The following is a 19552-nucleotide window of genomic DNA, read 5'->3' as shown; positions in this document are numbered from 1 at the left end:
CACAGCAGATCAACACACAAAGCCTTCAGACTCATATGGAGTAATAAATGACATAGTGAGTCTTTTATGATGAGGAAGTGTCACAGCTCATTTCTTTTGTTGAACCAGTTTTGGATCGAACAGTCCAATTTTAATAGATCTATCCAATAGATGTGAAATATTTCTAGATAGTGTGTCAAATGAGAGTGGCAACTCTTCAACTGGTTGCAAATAACAAAACCGTAGCTTTTCATCATTCAGGATGACACATGAATGAATGGGCAAGTTTTTTTCTTACTGTGCCAAGATTTTTCATCTACAGGTGTATAATGGTAAAGTTCAAGGCTCTAAAATGAAAGTAAACTTTATGAATCATTGAAGCATACTGAGGTATTTGTCAAAAGCATGGCATTTATCTCTCTCTTCAAAAAGAGAAAAAGTTTATACTGTCGAGGAGAAAGAATTTCAAGACATGTGCTCCGTTGCCACCATCATGAAAGCAGACCTAAACATACAGTATGAGTCTGGAGGGGAGATTATGACCACCCAGACAGGTTGAGTGAAGCCAAATAGATTTCCTGCCAAATGAGCCAGAGCTAAGATTGAATCCCCTTATTGATTAAATGCCAAACGCAATGAAGATTAATTACTCGTGATTCACTCAAAGACCAAATGGACGGTCCCACCGTGCCCTCTTTCTCGATTATCTCTCGTTATCCCTGCCTTCCCCTTGATGTCTGTGCCACTCATGGCTTCAATCTCTTGCTCCCTGCTATCCCATCCACTCACTCATTATTACTTACTGGTTCGACATTAAAGAGGGCAGAGTTGAGGTTAGAGGCCTGAAGGAATCCGCGGCCTGAAGATGGAAAATTTATAGATAAAGTATGATCACATGCACAAAATAGATAAGCAAAGTAAGAACTTGCCAAGCAAAGAGAGGATATCTCTGAATCTTTTCAGCTCTTAACACAAAGAAAAATGCTGCACCAGGAGTTGGTGCTGTTTTCATTTGTGCTCTTATTTTTCTAACATGCTCCCGGCCCCTCTGTTTCCTAAGTTATGAGTTTACAAACTGAAGTTGAGTTAGGCAGAGGTAGATAAGGCACAGAGGATTACTGCTGTGGAACTGGCGACTGCAATCATTGTTTGCCATTTTTTTTCTCCAGGAATAGCCTAATAAATCACTGCAAGTGTAGCAAACCCCAGTGTCTCTCTGTGCTCTACTCCTGTGTGAGCATCGAGACATTTTGACTGAGCACAGGAAATACAATTCTCACTGTTGGGTTAAAAATGACTCCCACGCATTATCCTCACAGGGTGACAGCAAACGCATGGAGGACGTGAACTGCTACTTGTCTTTGCCCTCGACCCGCCACCACCACAGCGAACCCCACAAGGTGGCGGCGCTGAGTCGCAGCTCCAGCAACGTGTCCGGGGGTGCAGGAGGCCTGTCAGTCAGCTCTAGAGACACCTTCACTATCTCCACCCTGGTCTGCTCCACCAAACTCACCCAGAACGGTAGGTGTATGTGTGTGTGTGGGGGGGGGGCAGGTGTTGCAGTGTTGAAAGCACCTTTGAGATTGTGTTGATATTAAGCTTTTTGGGAGACTTGGCAGGGTGAATTATTTTCATACAGACACACACACACACACACACACACACACACACACACACACACACACACACACACACACAAGCTGAAGAAAGGTTAGGGCAAAAATTACAGTATGTGGAGTGTGAGGGTGTTTGAAATTAAACCTGACACGTCAAAAAAAAAAAAAAAAAAAAAACATTAATTAACATCTTCTTTCAACAGAGTAATAAGGGCAGGCCAAGACAATGAATCATCGGTTGGCTGTGAAATTGGTAGAGGACAAATCCACCATGTAGAAGGTCCCTTAAAGTGTGAAAACACTGCCAGTCCAGTGTGCATACTCTTTAGTCTTGAGCTAGGTTTTTGGGACCTTCAGACATCCCCTCAAAAAATCCCTATAAAACTGACAGTGAAACGCAGGTAACATCTCTCTGACCTCATTAGTGTTATTTTTAGGTTTTGGGCTAAAAGGTGAGTCAGGATGACAGCAGCTGAAGGCTGAGGTGAGGTTAGGGTTAGGGTAAAGGAAACCTTCAGCCAATTAATGGTGAGTCAACAGTATGTTAATTAGGTTAATGGTGCCGGAACTACAAGAGTGTCTGTGAGGTATGGTCATGGGATAGTAAGCAAAGGATGCAGGGAACTGTGTGTACATAGGTTTTATTAGCGGCAAGTGTCGTCATTTTGTCCTACACATTCTGGCAGGCAGCCACTCAACCATGCACGTATACACACACACACACACACACACTCTGATGTGCACATCCACATCTACAAAGGCTGCATACACACACATACACCCCAGACACTAAGGTGTACCAGACACAGGTGCAGTGCAACAGCTGTTACTGAGGAAACCAGTCCATCACTATAATGAACATTATCCTGCAGTATTAATCACCTGTAACACACACTCTCACAGACATGCACGCACGCACGCACACACGCACACACGCACACACACACACACACACACACACACACACACACACACACACACACACACACACACACACACACACAAAGGCTCTCAGGCATCCAGGCACACAGAGTTGTTTGAGGCCACCCAGCAGATGTGCGACTTGGCTTGGTGAGTCAGAAATTATTGGACAGGGAAAGCAGTGAGCTTCAAGCGGGCAGCCCTACAGAGACGTGCAAATCTGCCCCATGTCAAACTGTAGCAGAATTAATGACAGAAACTGTGGATTTGAATGTTCAGCTGAAAGTCTCAGTAAGCAGAGGAACAGGGATTGTCCACATGACAAATCATCACTTGACAAATTGCTTCTTAGTTGTTGCTCATTCGTCAGAGAGAAGAAAATGAATAATAATCCACTGATTGCTTTTTAACATGAATTAACCAGTTGTTTAGCACACAAAATGACAGAAAATACACAATTTCCCAAAGGTCAATGGACATCTTCAAAGGCGAGCTGTAAGGACAGATATTCTATATATTTAAAACCTCAAAGTATACAGTGATATAAAACAGAGAAAAGCAGCAAACAGCTGATTAGCAAAGTTAATTAATTAAATATCATTAAATAATTAATTTCAGCTCTAATTGTAACTTCTTATCTTTCACATTATATAAACAGCATCAAGTCACTGAGGGTAAATTCATTCCAGCAGTTTCTATCTATTCTGTTCGCCACACACTGTCAAATGTTCAAGGGCACAAAGTGAAAGGCTCCAATTTAGAAAATCAAAACTGTCAACAATGAACACATTACAGTAACTTTGATCACTAAGCAATACAATACGTGTATGAACGGTTAAGACAGCTGAGCAGAAAGTGTTCTCCCCATGTCTCGCCTCTCCAGTGGGTCTGCTGGGGCTGCTCAAGTGGAGGACCCGACCTGAATACCTCAAAAAAAACCTGGACAGTCTCAAAATCATTGATGGAGAGGAGGTGGTCAAGGTCAGTGGTGTGAACGCAAGTGTGTAGGCTGGTGTGTGTGCGCCGGTCTCACCGGTCCTCTCCTTTGTCTGTATCTGTGCGTGTAGTTTCTGCAAGACACCCTGGATGCCTTGTTCAACATCATGATGGAGCACTCTCAGACTGACGACTACGACATCCTCGTGTTTGACGCGTTGGTGAGTGTGTGCATGTGTGTGTGATTCTCTGTGTGTGTGTGCCTTGTCAACAGATGCAGCTGATTTCTTGACAGGCTGTCTGTGTATGTATCGACTGTGATATCTTGCGTCTACCTGTCCATTATTTTCCATATAAACATGTCCATCAGATGATTGTACATAATGTCTGATTGCTATGTAAACATGTGACCTCTCTGTTTCTCCCTTCCGTCTGCCAGATATACATCATTGGTCTGATCGCTGACAGAAAGTTTCAGCACTTCAACACAGTGTTGGAGGCCTACATCAAGCAGCATTTTAGTGCTACCCTGGCCTACAAGTAGGTGACTTCCTGGATCACAGCTCACTTCCTGTCACCAGCCTGTTGTGTTTTGTATGAGTTTCCTGAATGAGAGGTGTCTTGCGTCAGATTTTAATATGAAAGAGCAAAATGTCTTATTCTTATCTTAGCAAGACAAATATAAGCTCTATAGGCAAGAAACATGTAACATATATGCAAAAATACTCCTTTTGCGCTTCATCAGTGCTAAAAAAAAAATAAAGAAAATTAGTCACAAATCATTATTCTCATGCAACAGTGAGAGACTTTATTATCAGTTAAACTCACTCCACACAACTGGCTATTTCAGGCTTAAATAATTTTACTGTGAGCTCCATAAAATGCCAGCTGAGCACTTCATTTAGGTGTGAGGACGTGTACGGACAGTGTTAGACTTCCTGTCAACAAGCATACCAGACTTCTTTTGAGTGGAAACATTAGCAGTGAATCAACAAGATTTGCAATATTCTTGTTTGCATTTCAAATGAAGGATTACACGATTGTTCATGAGGCTGTTCCCTGATCTCTTGGGTCATCATCAGACCAAACAGTCTCACTGTTTGTGGTTCTGAGATAGTTGGACAGAGCAGCTTAAAGCACAGTAATAGAAATGCATGCATAGCATTAGTGTGTCCGGCATCTCATACTTCATGCCAAAGATACACCAGCATTAAACCCGCTGTGGTAAATTAAATGCCACCTGAAGATCTAATGTTAAGTGATTAAACAATGCACTGTATCCAGCTGCCACTGGAGGTCAGTGTGTGTGTGTTGGCCTTAGGAGCACTTGACTGAACAGGATTAGATGTAGTGTACATCCAGATAGCCAGACTTTTAACCCTGCCTCTCTGCGGAGTAGCAGCTAAAGCACTCAGGCGCGCTCCCCAAACTCCACGGCCTGCTTCTTCCTCTCCGATAATTCACTTGACTTGATTCAGCAGGCGCTGGAGAAAACATTTGTTTGCGTTGCCAGCGCTTCAGTTAGGAAATTAAAAACATCTCTCTGCAGCTCTCTTTCCCCCCTCTGAACCTTTTCTTGCTCACCCCAAACTGCTTCTCCTCCTCTCAGCCTCCTTTTCCCAATTATCCCTGCCACTCCCCGCCTCTCTGGCCTGCTTTTCTCTCCTCCTGTCTGTTCTTCGCTCCATCTATTCATCTGTCTCTCCACCATCGCTCCATCCCTCCCCTGCCAGTGTGTTGGTGTTCACCCTCTTTAAGAGGGTCACTGCAGCTTAACGCCTGTCAGCCCAGGGGCTGTTATGTAAAACTCTCTAACTCCCTCTCGTTACATTATAAACTCCCGATCTCTTGCTCTTAAAAAAAGAATAAATCATCCTCAGCTCGCCTTTAAGCCACGCATCAAAACAAAACCAGGGAAGGCTGAATGGTAATAACGTTGATGATATTTTGAAGGTCGCCCTGATGACAGTGAGGTCTGTTTAGAGTTCATTTCTCAAGGTGACTTTTATTGTTTAAGATGATTTAGTTGTTTTAAACCCACTAATAGGTGATCCCCTGTTACCATTTCATGAAAATAGAGCCATCACAGTGTCAAGCCTTACCTCTCCGTACAGTATTACTTTAGGATATGAATATGCTCCAACTGCATGACGCTGAGCTGATGTAGAAGGAGATTAGGCTGAGAAATGCTGCGAGGTCATAAACTTCAACTGAACTCTGCGCCACCCGCTCCTCTCTCCAACTCCTTTGACACACCCGAGTACTATATTTATGTGTGTGTCTAAAGATACCTCCAGGCCGCGCATGTGTTGGAAAATGATTTTTTTCATTATGCATCTGAGGGCAAATAAAAATGTTGGTGAGCTGTGTGAAAGGTACATCTGTTGAGGTGTGAAATGCTATTTTGCCATTTTTCCACCTCCACCTCCCTCCCAGTCTTCCTCTCTCTCGTTCTTTCACTCTCACTCTGTTGCACTCTGTCTCTCTGCTCTATGGAAGTGAAAAATGGAGTTGGCGATTAACTTTCCAACCTGTGGAACATCAGGGAACGAATGACAATTCTGGCTGAATGATTTTGATTTCTTTCTTCCCTTCTCACTTTTCCTTCTTTCTCTCTTGATTTTGTTTTCCTTTTCTCCATTTCACACTCGCTCTCTTCTTCGTATCGTTCTCTCCCAGAAAGCTGATGTCGGTGTTGAAGAGGTATCTGGATGTGTCCAGTCGAGGGGAGCAGTGTGAGCCCATCCTCCGGACCCTCAAAGCCCTCGAGTACATCTTCAAGTTCATCGTCCGCTCACGCATGCTCTACTCGCAGTGAGTTTTTGTGTACCTATTGCTGGACTGCTCATTATAAAAAAAAAAAACCCTGAATGATGCAAATAGAGATTCTTGAAGGCACACACAGACACAGCCCGGTGACACTGCATTACCGGAGTAATCGTTTTTGACAGCTCTGTGAGAAAAGGCTGCTGATTACAGCACTAACGTTGCTAATAAGCATTGATGATGAAGTGCATCGTCCGAATGAGAGCTAATGATGGGGCAGGGTTGCTGAATGGGCAGCCAAAGAAACACCAGACAGACAAAGTTCCTGCAGGAGAGACTTATGACACCCACTGTGCTGAGCTGAGAGCTGCACCATACGATAAGTGTAAACACCATTTATAACTGCAGCGCAAAAAATGACATTGACAGATCAGAGGCTTGATCCACAAATGTGTTATGTGCCTTGCCTATGGATGCGTTGAGTACCTGTGTGTGTGTTTCTGTGTTTGAGTGCAGGTGTATAAACCACAATCATGTGTGTAATGTGTTGCTTATTAATATATGAATGCAGGGTTTTCCTGTGTTTGCTTTATGGGTTGCCTCTGTTAGGTGCAGTGCATTAGTGGTTGTACATGAGTTAGGAGGAGATCTGTGTGTGTGTGTGTGTGTGTGTGTGCGCGCGCGTATGCATGTGTGTGTGTGTTGGAATGTGTATTGCGTTTGTCAGTCCAAGTCCACTGCTCATTGAAGGTTTGCCTTTTTAATCTAGAGGACATCGAGGGCTTCATTTGTTGAAATTAGTGTGTTTGTTTATTGATGTGGCGGGTGTGTTTATTTATTCATAGAGTGTGTGTGGATTTCTGTGGTTGCATTAGTGTCGTTTCCCAAAGTGTGTGTGTATTTATGTGCAAATATAGGCCTGCTCACAAGCCCACACATATACATTTAAGCATACTTCTGAGTATATATCTGTGTGTGTGTGTGTGTGTGTGTGTGTGTGTGTGTGTGTGTGTGTGTGTGTGTGTGTGTGTGTGTGTGTGTGTGTGTGTGTGTGCGTGCGTCTGTGCGTGCATGTGTGTGTGTGTCTGCATCACATTATCGCTCCACTGCTCCTGGATTGACTGAGCTCCAGTCGCCAACCTCCCCTGGGTGTCTCTGAACCGATAAATCTCACTCTCCTCCCCCCCCCCCCCACCTCTGTCTGTCGTCCTCCAACCACCTGCAGCCGACAACTTCAGCTCGCTCTGCATTTAAAGTTTTCACATCAGATTTTCCCTCCTACTGTAAGGCCTCCTCATGCCACCTGACAATCACATATTCAAGAGAGCCACCAGCGCTGTAGGTGCATCTGTAAGCCTCCATCATCATCACCATCAAGACTACAGTCATTAATAGTTAAACAGGCGCCATTGAAGATTTATTAGCTTGTCAAAGTGCCCTGGTGTTCATGCAAATCTATTAGGAGTGTGTGATGTTTACTTGAAAAATATGTAAGGCACGCTGCACTAGATTTTGCTCTTTCCTTCACCTTCTTTCTGTCCTTCACGCCCTATAGCTTCCATTACTTCCCTGTAGTTTAGCTCATCAGTTGTATCTGCTTCTTTTTCTTTCCCCTGAGCACCTGCTATGTTCTTTATTTCACCTTTGTCTTATCCTCCCCTTGTCCTCTTTCTTCCCTCCCCCATCTTTAAATCTTACCTCCTCTCTTTCCCTCATTCCTCCTTTTAGTTTCTCACACCTTTTCCTATGGAAGCACATCAAATTCACTTTGTCGCATTAAGAAAGAGCTCTCATTGATGTGATAAGGATCTTACTATTATGAGATCATTTCTCTTTCCTATGACATCTGATATTATGATTATGTAATCTTTTCCACTCATCACAGTATCTGGACTTTCTAATTTTGTTATCTTATTCTTATAATAACATCTCATTATTTTGGGATCATATCTCATGATAGAGGGCATACTATCTGGTAATAATAATAATCTTAAAATAATGAGAAATAACTCATAATAAGATAACATTCATGACACGGAGAGCTGGGATTACAGTGGCACATACTTGATTTACTCTTTTCTACGCAACAGATACAGAAATGCCAAGCTTTACCAACCAAACAATATCTTGATGAATTCCAGCTTTTTCACAATAATCCTGATTGGTCCATTGGTCCTAGAATGCTTGTTTAATTCTCTGCATGAATGAAGTATTTAACTCAAATCGGATTTAACAGTCCTCAAGGTAATCGTGTGACTCATTGCACCACTCTTACGTTTTTGGAAGTTTCACTGATCAGTAATTTATTAGACTTTTTTTGATGTGTCACAGCGATGTTAGTCACTGCACCGCTCACTCACTTGTCCATGTGTCGTGCAAAATATCAGCATGTCAGATCTGACCAAGGAAAGCTGGTGTCTCACTACTCAATTTCAGCATTGAACATTTTTCTCTGATTGGTCCAGGAGGGAACTGCAGTTATGAATCATAACGAGGGGACATATGTGAGTGATTTACTGAGACGGTGAGCTCATAATTCATGGAGGACATGTTTAGTGTTCCCTTGTTGTTGTCGTTTTTTCCTTTTCCTCCTTTCATCCACAAGTACATGCAGCTGAGCCGTCCTCTTTCTGTACTTGCTCTCCCACTCCCTCATTTCTACACATTTTTCCTCAGTGTCCCTCACTCCTTTCCCTTCCCTCTCTTGATTCCCTTCCCTTCACCCTTCTCCCTCTCCTCTCCTCTCCTCTCCTCTCCTCTCCTCTCCTCTCCTCTCCTCTCCTCTCCTCTCCTCTCCATCTGTCTCCAGTATTACTTTTCTGAGATATTATGATGTGTTTGTGTCGTTATGCTTATGTATGGGTATTAAGTGCCTGTGTGTGTGTGTGTGTGTGTGTGTGTGTGTGTGTGTGTGTGTGTGTGTGTGTGTGTGTGTGTGTGTGTGTGTGTGTGTGTGTGTGTGTGTGTGTGTGTGTGTCTAGATAAGTTGCCTTTGGTCATTTTTAGTTCCACGTGCATCTTTTCAGTTTAAGTAAAGTGGTACTCCACATGCTTTAAGATGCTTTACTGCATCAGTGGGGCATATTTTAGTGTTGTGTACATATGCAGTATCTGTGACAACCTGGTGTTATCACACCAACTCTGACCCTGTCACATCTAGACATCATCTCTCTGCACAACCACCCACACACACATCATGCACAGACAGGGCGGTTGGATTAAGCAGGACAATGCGTCTGTAATCATAACTGTACTCTGCAAAGAGCCCAGTGATAATACCTCTGTGTGTTACTGCCTAATCCCTCCCCCCAAATGCTAAATTTGCGATGTGCCACATGCTAATCCTTCCCTCCAGCACTCATAACTTCTATTGTAATTAACAACTGCACAGCTCCACTGAATCACACAGAGATAGTGAGGAGAGTGGGGGAAGGAAAAGGGTGGAGAGATGGATGAGGGAAAAGTTTGCCAGGGGTGGAGAAAGTAGAGCTGAAGGGATGGCAGAGGAATGCGAGGGTGTTTTGTGTGTGATGTGAATGGCAGCAATGAAGATAACCCAGTTGTTGTTGTTTTTTTTGTAAGTCAGGGGAGGATTGTTGTAATCACAGCAGGCAATGCCTTTCAATGTTCAGTTTCAACTTGTCAACATAATACTGCATTAGTTTGCTGCGTCACTATAACGCACTGAATTACAAGTATGTACTGTTTCGCTCTTATGCGCCTTTAGAGTCATGGCCACAGCTTCATATGTGAAAATGAAATATTGAATTTAGAGTTGAAGTGCAGTACACCACCTCCATGCTGACTGCATTTTCAACCATATTATTGAGAGAAAATGTGAGGGGCTGGAGCCAATTCAGCTGATGCCTCATTTCCATAAACACACAACAATTTCGGTGTAATTCCACTGGTTTCCAGATTACTTTGAGTTAAGGCGAAGAGAGCCAGCACTGTTTCAATGAAGATAACTTCTGAAACATTATAATTTCCAACTTGGAAATCAATTTAAACAGTGATGAAAAACAACTACTGTGGAATGAGTAACATCCCAGTGGAGGGGAGAAAAGATAGAATGGTTAAGGACGAGTCAATACAGAACAAGGCTGCCACACACATAACCTCCCCTGTTTATTAGAGGCGGGGCTGCCGTAACTACATGCTTCAGGAACAGATAAACAGAATCGTGTCATGAACTTCACATGTGGTTCAAGTGATGGAGGTGCCAGATGATAAAAAGGTTGCAAGCAAAAGAAGCAAGCATATAAAGACATATTGTGGATTAAACCCTGAATGAACTGTCTGTACACGTAGGTCCACCAAGGTTAAGTCTTTCACTCAGTAATCTGTCCACATGTCTGTTGCACAGAAAAAATGTAAACAAGGCCCTTTCGATCTGTATTTACATCCATCTTGAGCTTCTTGTCAGCTATCCTTGTTTTGACCCTTTGTCTCTTATTCTCTCTTTCTCTCCACGCCACTCCCACGCTCATTATTCACCCCCTGTTGTTTGTCTTGTCTTTCAATTCCTTTCTTAATCTGTTTTGCCTCCCTCATGCTTCCCTCCATCTCCTTTGCTAATCATGTCACGTCACGTTCTCTGACGTCCCGCTCGTGCTTCCTCCCTTTCTGTCCCCCTCTGTTTCTCCCCGTTGCATTTCCATTAATTTCCTCCTGCCACCCCTAGGCTGTACGAGGGGAAGGAGCAGGCGGAGTTTGAGGAGTCACTGAGGAGGCTTTTCGAGTCCATCAACAGCCTGATGAGAACAGACTTCACCACCACACTGCTGCTCAGGGTAATCACGCACGCTCACCCTGCATCCATACTCCACCACCTTGTGCTGCTCTTTACATTCTTCTCATGTTTATCCTCACCTCTTTTCCACCTTTCCTGCTTCTTCTTCTTCTTACATTTTCCTGTCAGAGTCTCTCATCTTCCCGCTGCTCCTCATGCTCCAACTTCTCTAATATGATCTTTCTGATCTGCTTCTGATGACATCGCGATGCTGCTGTTTAATGTTTTCCCTCTTATTCTCACTGTTTACACCAGCGGACCAACAAACAGGTTGAGTCACAAAAAGTTAGACAGACAGACAAGTGGCCCTGTGAAAAATGAAACTGGTCTTTTTTCACACTTGTGATGAGAGCCTGTTCAATGGCAAAGTCACCTTCTCTTAACAACAACTTCCACAACTTCAAGACACTAATTTAAAGGTGTTTACTGTGTGTGTGTGTGTGTGTGTGTGTGTGTGTGTGTGTGTGTGTGTGTGTGTGTGAACAGGTATTTATCACGTTGTGGGGACAAAAATCTGTTTACACAGTCACATTGTGGGGACTGACCTCCCTTATGGGGACAAAATGCAGGTCCCCTTAAAGTAAATCATTAAATTTCAGGGTGCAGACTGAGGATAGGGTTACGGGTTAGGTAAGGTTAGGTTAGGTACAGGGTTAGGAATAGGCAGAGAGTGGTTATGGTTAGGGTTAGGGTAAGGGTAAGGCTCCAGGAAATGAATGTAAGTCTATGTAATGTCCCCACAAGTGATATAAACACAACGTGTGTGTGTGTGTGTCCGTGTGTGTGTGTGTGTATGTGTGTGTGTGTGAGATCAGGTTGCTGCTCTGAAGTACCTGCCAACAGTCCTGCATGATGTTGAGAAAGTGTTTGATGCCAAACTCCTCAGGTAAGCTTACCTTTTAAGATACACACACACACACACACACACACACACACACACACACGCACACACACTCTCTAGCTCCTTATCTTTGGTCTCATTCAGGGACACTGACAGAGAGGATATATGGGAGCTTTCAGCTAGGCCCAGGTTTTCTCCAGGCTTTTGTTCGGTGACCCCCATCCTTCTGTCACCTGCACATTCCATCCGGGATTGAGCCTTACGTTCTTTATCAGGTGATAAAAATCTCATCAAATTGACATATACAGAAGGACGCACACTCAAACACACTCGCCACCTCCTCCATGTGCCCCTGAGTGAGTAGACAATTTCAGCGAAACCATCAAACGAAACACATTTGAACCTCTTCTCTTAGGCTTAATCTCAGCCTCCTGAGAAGCAGAACAACTTGAAATGGCTTGGTTAACCTCTCTTTGACCCAGAATCAAACTTACAACTTAGCGTTTAGCCCAGGAAATGACCTCAGTCTATATACTTCACTAAACTAGAGATTTCAGGCACTTTATTTGTCCTCTATCAATTGTGCAACAAAAATGGGATCCGTGGTCTTTGTATGATATGATGAAGACTTCTTGACTTGCAGCACAATTGCAAATGCCCTCTTCCCCGTAATGTCTCTTTTCATCTCTCTGTGACCTGTGTGTGCATTTGCGTGCACATACATGTGTTTGTGGATTATCCTCAGCTGCCGCTCATCCCTTCAGTGGCATGATGTCAACACAGCATCACAAAGAAAGAAAGAAAGAAAGAAAGAAAGAAAGAAAGAAAGAAAGAAAGAAAGAAAGAAAGAAAGAAAGAAAGAAATCCCTTTATTAGATACAATTTAACACAACATGCGAAGTTAGGGAGGGGAAACTGAACACGCCATGCATATGTGAAATTTTTTCTCTGCCTTTAACCCATCCTGGTCAGTCCTTCCTCCGCGGCAGACCAGGAGCGGTGGGCCGCCAGCTGACCGGCGCCCGGGGGCCAGTTCCTTTTGTCGTCACCATTGGTCAGGTGGTGATCTTCTTGCATGTTTTTAGTGGGGGTGTTTTACGGAGGATACCCCAGGTGTCCCCAGGCACGGGGAGGCCCCTTTCCTCGAGCAGCAGGCACTGAAGGCATGGTGGAGGACATGCCACCAGCGCCCACAGCGGGATTCGAACCGGTACCTTCTAGCTGTGAGGCGATAGTGTTACCACCTGTGCCACCGTGCCACCAAGCACAAAGGTGCTACCATTAGCGCCAGACACACAAGCAAATAACACGCATGCACAGGCAGAAAGGTGATGCATCGAGTTAAAAATCAGGGCGTATGTTCTCACTTCCTGTGGTTTGCTTTCTCTTTCTCTCTCCTCCCCACACGGTCGCTGGCCCTCATAGTCTGTCTTCTCCACTTCTTTACGCACACAAACATAACCGAGCCATCCAAACTTGAAAGTAAGGTCCCCATTGCATTCCTGATCAGAATTGCCTCAGGCAGAGTTTGCAAAAGCAGGCTGTGTGAATTACAATCACTGGGCATGAGGTGGACATCAAAGCTTTGTCTCATCTTCGTTATAGTCGCATTCCTTGTAAACTCACCTGTAGTGTGATCCTCAGAGTGGTACAAGCACATACATAGTTATGCATGTTTTTTTGTTTGCTCTTTGTGTCTTTCGCATGTACACGAGGGAATAGGCTGACATTTTGGGTTTTAATTAAATTCAGCTCAGATGATTAGTGGGCCTGATAAGTCTGCACTGACCCTCTGTACCCCAGCGTGTCCTCGTGCCAGCTTACGCACATCAAAAGACACACAAACCTTTTTGTTGTATTTGGGACCAGAGGTGGTGCCTTTCATTCTTTCATACCATTACTGAAAGTGCTTCTGCAACCTGTGTGGCATAATTTAAGCAGACAAAGTGAGAGACATACAAATGGAGACAGAGGGTTTGCCATGCGCTGGGCATTCAATCTTTTTAAGTGGCATCAAGGCTTGCAACCAGCCTGTTTAATTATTCTAAAATTGAATTTGGGGCGGAGGATGACTCAAACCCGTGTCTTCATTAAAGCGTGTTTAGGCTTTGGCTCATTTGTTTTCATGCAGCACTGCTTTGCCCATATCTATGCTGCACAGCCATTGCTTTTAGTTATTGCATATTTTATGACCTTAAAGAAGAGATGTTTCAAGGTTGATATACTAAGATATGGTCGTGTTGTCGATCTTTTAACCAATTATGTACACGGTGGGAACAAATAGAGCCAGGAGATTTGTTTGTTAAAATTCAAAACATGTACAATATATAATGATTATTGAATTTTATTGTACTTATGTTCCGTAAACAAACCTGTTGCTCTTTCCTTACAATCTTGCTGATTATTTATTCCACTGCCAATTGCTCTCTCTCTCTCTCCAGTCAGTTGCTGCATGACTTTTATGCCTGCATTCCCCCTGAGAAACTCCAGAAGCAGAAGGTGGCCTCCATGACTGAAATCGTCAGCAGCCAGCTGTTCCAGAAACAAGGTTTGTCATTTTTTTTCCTATTACAGGTCTCAGCACTGAGCTACTAACCAGTGGCTGACTTGACAGCTGTGTGTAGAACCAATCACAGATGTGCACAGCACCAAGCACCTACCACCTCATTCTGTGTGAAATCCAACAGAGCATTAGTTGCTTCTCACTTAAAGGTTGAGATCACATTTAAAGGTCTATTATACAGTGAGTGATTTCAGCCCAGCAGCAGGACTGGGCAGACAGCTGTTCACACTGTGCTTCACAACCAGTAAGGGAGTACGCTCTGCTTTAAAGGTTTTATCTCTATACGCCACAGTGGATAAAAGTGTGGTGCTAATACTTTAAGGGTAATGTTCCATTCCCTGTAGGGCAATCCAGTAAAGCACTTTGGATAAAAGCATCAGCCAAATGGTGAAAGGACACACTGGTGTTTATGTATTAATGTTTTACTTTGTTTACTGCAACGTACACACGTTCAGGCCAGGTCAATTTAATTTATGTAGAATAAACCTAACTTTACGTGTTATGTAATTTCATCACAATATTCTTACCTTCATTTGTTATTACAAAAAAAAAAAAAAAGAAAAATCAGCTCCTTCAGCTAGCATTTCAATAAAGATGATGTTGGTATTTGAGTCACTTTTCCTCTGGTGCTATTTTCTATTGAGATGAAGGAAGTAATATTTGATGATGTAACATGCAATTTCGATGCTGCTTTGTTCACCACTGACATTACAATCAGTGCAGTTGTCCCCAGTCAGATGCTATCTTATTAAAATCAGCACAAGTAGCACCCATTAATGTACTCCACTGATGGTAAAGGTCACTTCCTTCCACCTTAAACAGTCTCAAGGCTAAAATAACAGGCAGGAATTAAGACAGATGTTTGTTAGTCATTGGCAATATCTGATGGTTTTCTTTTATCTTTGTGGTATTGGCATTCTCTCTCCACCCAGACTGAAGATGTCCATGAACCTCACTACAAGCAGAAAATGAATACACCATTCACGCATCAGTAGGTGTTGGTGGTGAATACAGAGAAAGCGTTATCATATTAATGTCACAGGTGATGGCTGCCGTCTGCCAAAGGAGGATAAGTAATTTCAGCTGACGTTTGAGGCAGATAAGACGGGAAGTGTTTTCATAAAACTGCGTTTTCACTGTCATTAATGTGTCACTTTTCACAACGTCCCTATTCTACTTTTAAGGGATTTTCACTAGATTTGGCATAATTGCCAGGGACACATGAGTTTGTCTGCATCGTACCTTTTAAAGTGCACTACACATCAGTCCACCCCCTACCTCTGTTCAGCTCTATTATGTCTGTCTAATTTGCTTGTAGTGGGCTGATAAGTGGTGGTTTCCCCTGCACACACGGTGACAGATAGAGTGGGCTAATGTTGTGCTGCTATATAATACAGACTCCATAAGGGGGTCCATAATCGGACCTCTGCAGCACAAACAGAACAATTTGAAGTAGACTCTGAGCGACTGTTGTGAACCAAATTTGGTTTGAGACAGAAAGGCGATGTGATGGGATGCATGCTGGGCTGTGCGGGACAGTTTCAATCACATCATGGACTTTGCTCCCTGTGTGCATGAATGCATTCTCATACGCAACCAGCAAACACATTTGTACGTATTTATTTCAGAGTCATTGAGGACACTATATCTGAGTGTGAGTGCATCTGTGCATTCAGTGTTTGTGCAGCGGTGCATGCTAAATGGGTGTGTGCACTGCCTTGAATGTTGTTTTTGCCCAGTGTAGCAGTGGGTCTGCTCATTAGTCGCTGCCAGCCAAGTCAGTAGCTACGGTCCTTTGGTATTGATCCTTGCTCAGATGATTGATTCCCCAGAGGGCGAGACGACAGGCTCGGCCCTCTGGCCAGCTGTCAACACGCACTCTGTCACCACAAGAGGAAGAGGACAGGGGAGAATGCGACGAAAGTAACAGGAGAGTGAGCGATAGAGAGCAGGCTAAAGAGAAAAAACAAAGGAATGTAGGGCATCATGCCAAAATGCTATATATCAATGTTGGCAAACAGACCTCTGAAGTATCACTCAATATGTGAAAACCAGATGATTGTCCACCTACTATTTATTTTTAGCTCCAGTCGTAGCCCATGAAGTTTTAAATTCATGCCAAGAGGTTCATGCGTTTCGCGTGTTTGAAATGGTGGAAGTCTCTTTTTGGAATAAAACTTTTCAAATGCAAAAATGATGGAGGTGGAGTCGGGCAGAGGTAACGGAGACGCCGCGGAGGAAAGAACAAACAGAGGAGGAAAGCATGGACAGCAGAAAAATAGGAGAGTTTATTTGCCACAGAAAGAGGAGAAGGGAAGAATCTTTATGAAAAAAAAGGAATTGAGAGGAAAAGAGGGATGACATGATGATTGGTAAATGTGGGGCAGAGGCAGAGGGATACGTAAAAGGGGTGGGAAAGATGGATGACAGAGGAGTGGGGAAGAGAAAAAGACTGGTGGAAAAAGAAGGAACGAGGGATTTGAGACAGATAAAGAGAGGAGAGAACAGGTGTATGGTGGCGCTGGGAGAATAGTTTGGGGAGAGTGAAAAAAGGAGAGGATGAGCGAGAGACTGTCCATGTTTTGCTATTAAATAGTCTGGAAGTGATTAAAGTTTCAGGCCTGCTCAATCTATCGGCAAACCTGCATGCTGTTGCCCCTCCTCTGCTCTCTTCTCTCCATCCTCCGGCATGGAGCTTATTTATTTATTCGTTCATTTATACATTGGTCCATTCCATCTCGAGCCGTGCCACACCAAATGAGGGCTGACACTCAGTCTAATTGAGATGCATTTTAGCATGGGGATGCTAATCAAAGGGCTTGTATGCTAGGGTGTCATTCGCCTAGGAGGCTGAAATATGCAGCAGAGCTAAATTATATATTTATAATAGCTAATGGCCCCCGGTGTCCTATCACTGCACTGCAATACATATTTTATAACCCCTACCTGTCTGTCTGACTGTCTGTCTGAGTGGACCCGCCAAACTCACCCTCCAGAGAAAAATGCCAAGCCACTGACAGCGAAGGAGAGGTTAGATGATGGAAGGGGATGCTGTGTGTGTGTCAGTGTGAGACAGGAGATCACTTGCTTGCTCATGTTTGACAAAGAGAGAAAATGAGCGATCTCAGGGATCGTTATGTTTGTTTTTTACTGGATAAATAATCTGTGAGTTCATTAGCTTTTATTTTAGATAGCAAACAACAGATTAAAAAATCAATAACACAGACATCTGGGTGGTAATTGAGTAATAAAAGCACCAACTGCAATGCAACCATAATGTCTTGTCACCATTCCATTATTTCTTATTTTATTTACCTGGGGGCTCATAATGAGCAGCACATTTGCTTCTGCTCCAATTCTGGAAGATTTTCTGAGCTGTCCTCATTACAAGAGGGTATTGTTTACTGCAAACTAGACTGGTCAGCATCTTCTTTCAGCAGGATTAAAATCTGTATGAAAATAATTCATCTTCACCTTTGGGTGTACAGTATGCGTATATTTTGGCAAAAATCAGACAATAAGTCCTTTACTAACGCTTTTGTATAAGATCGTTTTTCTTGTGGCTATTCAGTAGGAAAGCAGTTGCTATTTTTGTAATGAGGTCCTGTCACATAGTCACATGGTTTTTCTGCAACCCTGGTTTAAAATGTGTGTGTGTGCGTGCGCGTGCGTGTCTGTGTTTGTGTCCAACTTGCTGCTTTTGCCTGTCCATGTGCTTGGCTTTCTCATGACTGGTTGCATCCATGGGCAGTGTTTGAAGGGATTGGATTTTTTTTCCTCTTGCTCAAAAATACTCCTCTGATTTATTCAGCATACGCTCCTGGGATTAAGAATCTTGGCAAGCGCATACTGTATGCACACACAAACACACACAATGCACCCATACGCACAGTGGCACACATGCACAGATACACATGTGCATCCTGCCATACGGGTTAATCTGGTTTTGAGACAAAATTAAATTTACGAGGCGCATTATGGCTCAATTTAGGCAAATTATAATGCCGTCCGGCAATCACTGTGACAGATTGAGAGCATCAACGCTGATAAAGGGGGAAAAAAAGGACAAGAGATCAGGGAGAGCAAAGAGCGGAGGGACAGAGGGATGCGTCTGTCATTTTGTTTGCCCACTCATTTCCCAAAGCTGGTCAAAGTCCCTGATTCAATCCACTAACCCTCTGTATTTTCTCAGCCAGGATGCCATTTCCCCTCCTCCATCTGTACAGCTGAAGAAAAGACAACAGTCATGTAACTCATCTTGTAGTACATATTAAACAGATTAAAGGAAACCCTTTATGTTTTAGTGCCATGCTCATGATTAAGATTAATGGTTACAGCTAGTATCTCTATGACATGACATAAAAATAACCCATAAAATCAGAAAAGCTGCCTCTGCACTGAGTTTTTTAGTCATTCATATCAGCCCATACAGACAGCAGCAATCTCATTACTTAAATTGCTTGCTCTTTACTGCAGCGCATTATACAGTATTGTTGACATTGTTCACACTCATGTCTATATTACCCTGGCTGTGATTACTTAACAGATGCATGTCAGTGCTTGATGAATATGGATGAGTGATGTCCTGTACCGTTATTATCGTCAGGATTTAATCAGCGCTGAGTGATCTCGGTTGTCTGCACATTCTCTACCAATCAGCATTAGCGACAGGTCACTTTGGGCCCCAGTTATAATGATACTGAATGTGATTTTCTGTTTGGCTTCTAAGAGGGCTTTCAGTGACTCAGATATTACCAAGTAACCAATTAACCGTTAAACTTCTTTATCCCATGTGGTCTATTACTAATATAAGGCTGCATTAGCATCTTATTTTCACTAAATCGCATGTGAAAAGCCAGTGTTTTTAAAATTATGGTATGTGATATATGTGTGAGGGTTACCCTGAGGCCAGGCAAGTGTTTGCATGCACCACAAGGCGACTTCATTTGTGGTTGTGTATTTCTCCTGGCCTTTCTCAGAGCAGCTGGTTGAGCTGTGATTTCAAAGCTGTCAGCTCCTCTGCTGCTCAGGGTGTGTTACAGGTTACTTGGTGGTCCACTCAGCCCCCTTGTGCCCATATGCCATTTCCCCAGTTATGTAGACATATTAAGAGACAGACATGTGAATCCTAAAAAAAC

General features: G+C 43.3%; 1 protein-coding gene across 1 annotated transcript in view; it reads left to right on the top strand.

Annotated features, from left to right (window-relative positions):
- The window catches only part of dock2-like (dedicator of cytokinesis protein 2), a 97495-nt gene that overhangs the window by 10002 nt on the left and 67941 nt on the right, over positions 1–19552 (top strand). The window contains exons 17-24 of the mRNA XM_070963125.1: positions 1299–1500; positions 3400–3497; positions 3584–3673; positions 3892–3992; positions 6132–6266; positions 10903–11011; positions 11826–11896; positions 14293–14399. Of these exons, the coding sequence (XP_070819226.1) occupies positions 1299–1500; positions 3400–3497; positions 3584–3673; positions 3892–3992; positions 6132–6266; positions 10903–11011; positions 11826–11896; positions 14293–14399 (913 nt within the window). The remainder of the gene's footprint in view (positions 1–1298; positions 1501–3399; positions 3498–3583; positions 3674–3891; positions 3993–6131; positions 6267–10902; positions 11012–11825; positions 11897–14292; positions 14400–19552) is intronic.

The sequence above is a fragment of the Chaetodon trifascialis genome, chromosome 5, assembly GCF_039877785.1.
Source record: "Chaetodon trifascialis isolate fChaTrf1 chromosome 5, fChaTrf1.hap1, whole genome shotgun sequence".
Lineage (NCBI taxonomy): Eukaryota > Metazoa > Chordata > Actinopteri > Chaetodontiformes > Chaetodontidae > Chaetodon > Chaetodon trifascialis.
Note: the sequence above shows the minus strand (reverse complement) of the source record. Positions and strands in the feature narration are given on the sequence as shown.